The sequence below is a fragment of the Aplysia californica genome, unplaced genomic scaffold, assembly GCF_000002075.1.
Source record: "Aplysia californica isolate F4 #8 unplaced genomic scaffold, AplCal3.0 scaffold00070, whole genome shotgun sequence".
NCBI classification, from domain to species: Eukaryota; Metazoa; Mollusca; class Gastropoda; order Aplysiida; family Aplysiidae; genus Aplysia; species Aplysia californica.
Window position 1 is genome coordinate 317,603 of NW_004797340.1, and position 8,598 is coordinate 326,200.

At 40.9% G+C, this 8,598-nt stretch overlaps 1 protein-coding gene across 1 annotated transcript in view; it reads left to right on the plus strand.

Moving 5' to 3' along the window:
* The window catches only part of LOC101850545 (cytochrome P450 1A1-like), a 13,804-nt gene extending 8,055 nt beyond the window's left edge, over window positions 1-5,749 (plus strand). The window contains exons 6-7 of the mRNA XM_005093841.1: window positions 171-310; window positions 5,531-5,749. Coding sequence (XP_005093898.1) covers window positions 171-310; window positions 5,531-5,749 — 359 coding nt within the window. The remainder of the gene's footprint in view (window positions 1-170; window positions 311-5,530) is intronic.
* Window positions 5,750-8,598: the final 2,849 nt, after the last annotated feature.

Consider the following 8,598-nt stretch of genomic DNA (forward strand, 5'->3'; position numbering starts at 1 on the left):
TAAGAATAGATGATAGTAAAACTAGAAGTTTGATGTAGTATATACCGTCGTATACAGAAGTGGGACTGTGTTTTCATTTTGTGGTGAGTTTTACAACTCTCTTTTGGTGTGAGTTCAGTTCCCATCAAGAGCAGACACCCGACAAGTAAACATAAAATTATCTTTTTCAGCTCATGGGGGCTTCGACATTCCTGCTAAAACCAAGATAATGGTAAACCAGTATGCCATACTTCGAGATCCAAATAACTGGGATCAGCCTGACAGCTTCATTCCGGAGAGATATCTGGACAAGGCAAGGGAAAACCCCTCCGTGAGGCAAAACGGAGCACGGGGAACAGCTCTATTTTTAAAAACAGGAAAAAATTTGTGCGGGGAACAGCGACTGCCCTAAGCGAATATCTCGTCGTGATGGTATTGATGATGGTATCGATACACCCGCGGCCCGACAAAAAGATTTTTAAATAAAACCTTTATAACTATGTCTAATCGTAAAAATAATATCAAATTCGGAACCAGCGTGTCCAAATTAACCAAATAATTCGCGGTTGACCGTTTTTCTTGCTGGATTTAGAAGATCACAAAAAGAAGTATTATATAGATTCTACCAAGATTGCATTTAGTAGTATTTTCCTATCATAAAGAGGACAGACAACAGTCACTTTTAACTGATCTCATAATAGACCCCCCCTCCCCCCCCCTTTCAGTGTGAAGTGACACATGGGAGGCTGTGACGCAAAATTCCTTTGATGTTTGCCGCCGCGCGGGATTAAACTTTGCGCGCAGAATTTTCAAAATAATTATCGCAGCTAAAAACTGATTTCATTTTCGAAATCGGCATTAGTGATGGGCCGATACCACAATTTAGGAATCGATGTCGATACCTAGTACTTTTTCAAGGTATCGATACCGATACCTCGATACCTTATGCTATTGGTAACATACGCCGGGGGTAATAAGTAAAGACAAAAATACAACTATACTTTTCCAAGTATTTAGGTAATCGTGTCTAGACAAGTTGTGACTATTTAGCTGAGACTCAAACAAAAATTATTTGTAAAAGAGAGAGAGAGAGAGAGAGAGAGAGAGAGAGAGAGAGAGAGAGAGAGAGATACCCAAATATGAGAATAAAAACAAAAATTAAGTGAAGTATGGGAGGAAAGTCAACTTTGCAGAAAATGTTAGTATTGGAAAATAAAAACACAAGAGTTCTAAAAAGGCAATTCAATTTACCAGATTTTTAGCAACTTTAAATTAAACCAATGAGGATAAATCAGGGTTGTCAGTGAGGATTTTGCAAAATCACTAGATACATTTCATGAAAAGCTTCTCTCTTTTTGTTAAAAAATAAACTAGATTTATCTAAAACGCTTGCCCCCTACGAAAACTTATCGGTTTTGATTAAAAAAAAATTCTCAAGGCCCAAGTCACTTGCCCTGGCAGCCCTGGGATAAATAACACCTAGGTATCGATTTTTAGAGCAGGTATCGGTACCGATATCGATACCTATAGGTATCTAAGTATCGAGTACCTGGTATCGATACCTGCCCATCACTAATCGGCATATCAAAATAAGCAAAGTGGCTCACGTAGAACCTGATTTGATGCCATATTTTAAAACTTGAGCAAACTTTTTGTCAATTGTCTATTTTCAATCTAAAGTCAGGTATCAAGGTCACCCAGTGCGTTGTAAGTGCATCTGACGTCAAAGCTGTTAGGACTACACACTGCACACTAGATATCTACTATCAACTACTGCACAGTCGCTGTACAGTGTGCAGTAGGCCTATTGTGACTTGGTCGAAAGAATCTCTTATTCTCTTTATTGAGATGTAGAGGCCTACAGATCCCTCGAATGTCTGTGGACGATTAAGTCCAGAGACTACAATAACAAATTATTAAGAGAGGGCGTATGGAGAGCTTGTGTCATTAGAATTTTGCAACTAATAACTTCGTGTGCCTCTTTTTACGTTTGTTGAGTAACAACACACAGAATGCAGGCAAACTGTTGCGAAGAGTCATCTGGCTCAAGAAGAAGGAATCTCCCCCAATTTAAAGGGAATTGGACACTATAAAATGGAATGTTTAAACAGAATATGGAGTTTGATAAATCTGACAGTTCTACTATACGAAGAATGTAATACGATTTGTCGCTGAGAGTTACTTGGGCTTTACATATTAACCCTTTTCACGGCAACCTATTTATATCCCTTTGACCGACAACTGGGTGTAACACACCCGCACATGTATTATACAGTGGGTTCCAAAAGAAACTTGATAATGTAATCACCCAATAATCGGGTTAAAGCCTTAAACTACCTACTCATACAACATACCAATTCAAAGCTAAATAAATTCTGCATCATCTGACATAATAATATTTCATCTATGTTAAGAGTTGCTCGATATAATACTATGGTCACTCAAAATTGACCGTAAACAATCAGGCTTGGCAAAATTGTGCAAGGTTTTAACACAATGATTGGGTGATTACAGTTTCAAGTTTCTTTTGGACGCCACTGTACAGTAAAACATGTGCTCAACTTACATCTGGTGACTGGGTGTAAGAAATCCAACTCTTCTTTGTTAGATGAGCCCATATTTACTCAAATAGCTGCCTAACGCTCAGCCTTTCCCCATGGCACGTACTCCGAGCAAAAACATTGTGAACCCCCCACCCCGAAAAAAAAGAAAAAAGTTCGTACTCCATTTACTCATCATGTACTGTCACCAACGACAGATGCTTTTCTCCTATGCTCATTAAGAAAACGATGGATACTACCATCGTGGTTGATTCTACAAAGTAGGAAGCATTGTTTGGTCACTGTTACCCTTTTAAAAGTAAACACAATGTCAAGCTCACGCTTAGCACTAGGAACCTCTGACTGATCTATGCATCATGCTCAGGATAATTACGTTGTTCTGACGTTTGATTCCCTCCTCCTCCTCCTCCTCCTCCTCCTCCTCCTCCTCCTCCTCCTCCTTCTCCTCCTCCTCCTCCTCCTCCTCCTCCTCCTCCTCCTCCTCCTCCTCCTCCTCCTCCACTAGATCTTTAGAGAAGTCGACTGCGGGTTCTTCAACCTGCAGTACAATTGATTTTTACGAATATGACCGCTTTTCGTACTTCGTAGGGCCCTTTGCTTTCAGGCAGCCACATTCAGATTTGGAAGGTACTCTTTATCACTTTCTACTGACTAGAGAATTGTCAGGTTTTGGTATGAATTAATTTTGAATTTTGCCTTGGTGGCGGCGAAGCCTACTCTTATCGAGTTTAGAACCACCAAGAGAGCTTAAAGTTCGCAGCTTGCACATGGGACCTCCGAGATTTTTTTTCCTTTCGAGAGAGCCAAAAGTTCGATCACTGCTACCCTAAGATCAGGAATGTGAGGCTGAAAGACAGTAGTAAGAAGGAGCAAGGAGAAGCAGTACTTGTAGGTATAGTCAGGAGCAAAGGAAGGAGGAGCCCACTGGCCGGGGGTGGGCGTGTTAGAGCGAGAAAGTGGAGATGAAAGCAGACGACAGAACATATCTAGAGAAAAGGAAAGGAGGTGAAAAGAGAACATTTTAGAGAAAAAAAAATGTTTCCGTCGCTGTCAGGTTTCGAACCTGGAACCTATTGAATGTAAAGCGAACGCGTACCTCTACACCATGAGAGCTCCGTGTGTTTGGTTCTGATTGTTCTGTTTTGTAATGATCTTCCTGGGATCTTTTTAAAAACCGATACACAATACATACATGTACATGATCTTGTATTTCTATGTTCTGTGAAATGATCCCAAGTGGAAATTCGTGAGCCAGTGTGTTTTGTATTTGTCTGGTTGTTTTTTGTTTCTTTTTCTGTTTTTTTTTTGGTCTCTCCATTTCTACACTATTGATACACACACGTACATGTATGCTCCATAAAACGACTTCCATCATAAATCCATTTGCATGTTTGTTTATTTGTTTGTTTGTTTGGTTTTTTGTTTTCATCTTATTTTTGCTTTAATGATACACACACGTACATCAATGCTTCATAAATTAATGACTCCCTTTAAAATTCGTGTGCGTGTTTGTTTGTTTACTTGTCAGTTTGTTTGGTGATTTTTTTTCATTGTATTTGTACTTTGTTGATAGACACACCTACATATTGTATGTTTAATAAAATAAAACCTATATAAATGTATGTGATTGTCTATGTGTGTGTGTGTGTGTGTGTGTTTGTGTGTGTGTGTGTGTGTGTGTGTGTGTGTGTGTGTGTGTGTGTGTGTGTGATCATGTGAGTAAGAGTATGATCGTGTTGAGTATGATAAACCAATCAAGATGAAACGGAGAATTGCAATCGCTGCATCTAAACTGAAAATGATAACATCCACCTGAAGAGGACAATGCAAAAAGAGAGAAAAAAAGTTCAAACTTTAAGAACATTCTAGAGACGGTTTTCAAACTTGCTACTGAGCTGACAGCATTTTAAAATAAATTTTTCTTTAAAATTCTCCCTGCGACATCTCCTTATTGCTTTACGCTGAGATCAACTTCTCTCTTTTTTTGTTCCTCCTTAGGAACAGATTGGCGGGAGATTTCACTGAGCTTTAGTTAAGCTTACTGAAATCGAGACGAAATGTTACATGTTTGGTCTAATTGTATTCGATACTGTAGGCGATTACTCCAAGTTCAACTGTAACAAAGAAATATAGTAAAATACTAGTCGCTGTTCCCCGGTCGCTGTTCCCCGGTCGCTGTTCCCCGGTAAAATGACGTCATGAGTCGCTGTTCCCCGGCGCAGCCGAGGCAAAAGAGTTGGATCCCTTTCAGTATTGGTCAGAGGAGTTGTGTTGGTAAGTCATTCATTGGTCGATCATCGTCATCATCATCATCATCATCATCATCATCATCATCATCATCAAATAATAAATAAATAATATATAACATTAATATAGCGCATTTCCATAAAGCTAGCTGAAAGCGTTTTACATTGGAATAACCATTTTCAAAACCTTTCTTACTACCTCCTTTCTTCTTAAGGAATATAATATATATTTACGCACACACACACACACACACACACACACACACACACACACACACACACACACACACACACACACACACACACATACACACACTGACTATTTTCATTTAGACGTAGGCTTAGAACAACTATTAAAAAATTACGCTAAAACCTTATGAAGGATAGGCCTGTAGGAACAGAAAATGTTTACAATGTCTTTTGAAACTATTAAGTGTTGCTGTTTGTCTTAGTTCCATGGGTAATCTGTTCCAAATAAATGGACCAAGATATGAGAAATATCTCTCTCCATAGGATTTGTACGATTTAACGGGTGTCACAAGTAGGGTGTTATCGTTTGAAGGTTTTAGGTTTCTCCCTGGCATATATATACTGATAAGTATTAGTAGGTAAAAATGAGCAGTTTTATTTACACATTTGAAACACATGACATCATCAGTGAAACTTACCTTCAATGCAACCAACAGTGAGGTGTACTTCTTCTCAACGTGGGTTAATGAAGCAACATGGCAACCACTTATTCAGATCAAAGGGAAAAAGGTACCATTCAAACCCGCTCCTCGCCAGCTGAGCGTCTATCTCTGTAGACAGCTAACCTTCAACAAGCATATTGAGGAAGTGTCCAAAAGTGCAACCTCAAAAATGAAGATGATCCGCGCTGTCAGCAACTCAAAATGGGGCTGGGGTCAGGAGTCGCTCAAGAAGGTATATCAGATGTTTGCAAAAAAGCAAGATGGATCATGATGCCCCAGTGTGGCAACATTGGCTGAGTGAGACCAGTGCATCGGCCCTGAACAGAATACAAAACAAAGCCCTCCGCCTTGGATCAGGTCACCTGAAAACAACACCAACAGAAGCACTGCGCTATGAGACCAGGGCTGAGCACTACACCACTTAATAATAATAATAATAATTATAGATAGCATTTGTATAGCGCATATCCCCGCTCAACAGCAGGCCCTATGCGCTTTACACTATATTATTACCCCAGCAGACCATAGAACACTCCGAAAAATTCTCAGCTTCCCGGGAAGCATACAGTGCAAGCAGCTGATTAAGCGCTCAAACACTAACAAACTGACAAGATCTTTCGCTGTCTATAGCCGGGTACCCATTCCCACCTGGGTGAAGTGAGGAAAATTTCGTGCAAAGTGCCTTTCCCAAGGACACAACGTCGGGTCCCTGACGGGATTCGAACCCACGACCTTACGGTTGCGAGTCCAAGAGCCTAACCACTAGGCCACCGACGCCACCTACACAAAAAAGAACATGCCTCAAATCTGTAGAGATGGCTAAGCTATTACCAGACAGCGATCCTAGAAAGAAAGCCCTTGATCAAGCAGTCAAGTCAACAAACAGCAGGAAAGGTTGGTTTTGGATGTGCACCAACCTTACAGACCACCTCCTCCCTAAAGCAGAGAATCGATGGCCAATCAATCTGGTGAGAGTTTGTCCACGGGAGACCCAGGGCGAAATCGAAAGCCGGACAGAATTGAGAGGAGTGAAGAGCAAAGGTGATGATCCTGTAAAGGCACGTGAAGCTGCAGAGGATATGATCAAAGAAGTTGGTGCCGATATGACAATTTTCACTGATGGATCGGCTGTCGCAGGATACCGCGAAGGTGGAGAAACAGCAATAGTGTTAATGAAGGATGAGCCCCGACGAACAGAAATAATTCGAGCAAAAGTTGCATTCCTCACATCATCTTATGATTAGAAGTGCCAGGCAATGGTGTCTGCTACCCAATGAATTGTTCACAATTTCCACAGTAGGACCAATGTGCTGATCTTGACTGAAAGGGGCTGCTAAGGCAACAGCTCAGATATAAATGATTAGAGCCGCAAGTAAAGTGAAACCACAGCCACAATAAAGATCCAGTGGATTCCAAGCCATCTTGGAATGGAAGGAATTGAGTCGACAGACCAAGCTGCCAATGAAGTCAGAGAGAAAGGAGGAGACAGACGACCAATAGCATACAGCGGAGTCTTTCCAATGATCTAGAGGGTAATCAGAGACCCACCATGCAGAGCTGAGAACAAACACTTGGAGGATGTGTATTCTGGGTACTCCAATAAGCAGGAAAAATTATTCAAATGTCGCTGGGACCAGGTAGAACTAACGAGACTGCAGTCGGGCTGTCATTGGAGCATGAGATGGTATCAGTACTTTGCGAATGAAGAGCTCAACCCACGTTGCGAAGATGCAACCATGAAAACTAAAATGTCAAACATATGTTTGAATGTTCAGGAGCAATGGCAACTCGAATGGAGTTATTTGGACGAGTGGAGGTGCCTCTGAGTATAATGACAATGGATTCGAAAAAGAGCCTCGTTCTGGCTCGAAAATTCCTTCGTGGAATCCGTCAGGCCCATTAAGGAAACAAAAAAAGTCATCATCATCTCCTCCTCCTCCTCCTCCTCCTCCTCCTCCTCCTCCTCATCATCACCACTGTTGAAAAAGCACACTATGGAAGGAGAGTCTTGATTAATTTTCAAGAGGAAAATCAGAGACCCACCATGTAGAGCTATATACCAGCACCTAGAAGATATGTATTCTGGGTACTCCTATAAGCGGGAACAAAAATTTAACACATGTCGCTGGGACCAGGTTGAGCTAGCGAGACTGCGGTCGGACCATCATTGGAGTTTAAGATGGTATAAGAACTTTGTAAATGAAATGCTCAGCCCATGCTGCCAAAGATGCGGCCATGAAAAGGAGGATGTCAAACATATTTTTGAATGTCCAGGAACAATGGCAATACGAATGGAGTTATTTGGACGAGTGGAAGTGCCGCTAAGCATGTTAACAATGGAGCCGAAAAAGAGCCTCGCTCTCGCTCGAAGATTTCTTCGTGAAGTCCGTCAGGTCCATTAAGGACACAAAAAAAAAATCATCATCATCATCATCATCATCATCATCATCATCATCATCATCATCATCATCATCATCATCATCATCATCGTCATCATCATCATCGTCACCATCATCATCATCATCCTCATCATCCTCATCATCACCACTGTTGAAAAAGCACACTAGGGAAGGAGAGTCTTGATTAATTTTCACTCAGCAACTATAAATTAAAAACCACCCTCACTATATATACATTGTATCCTGTCCATTAGAAAACGTCTCAACGCCTCGCCTCGAAGCTTGTCTAATAGAGTGTTTGGAGTAAAACTAAAGAGAGTACTGTATCAAGGAAAGGGACCAAACAAAGGAGGTCATATAGTCAATTACCAGCCTAGCTAAGGTTCTAGTTACAAAGAAATCAATGCTAAATATCGTTTGTTTACTGATTACTGTACTTTACTTTTTCCGGCCTCCGATGCTGTGTCGACGAGAGGCTTGTGCACGCTAAGAAAACAGTCAGGTTAGCTGGCGTGTAGCGAGGTGCTGAGAGATGGAATTGTTCCTTTCTCATGGTGCCATTCAGGGCGAAAGGATTATGAACTCAAGTTTTATGTTATACGATTGATGAAGAAGGACAAAAAAGTATTTTATTGTTACGTGTACAACTACAGATGGTATACATTGCATTCTTCTTCTTCTTCTTCTTCTTCTTCTTCTTCTTCTTCTTCTTCTTCTTCTT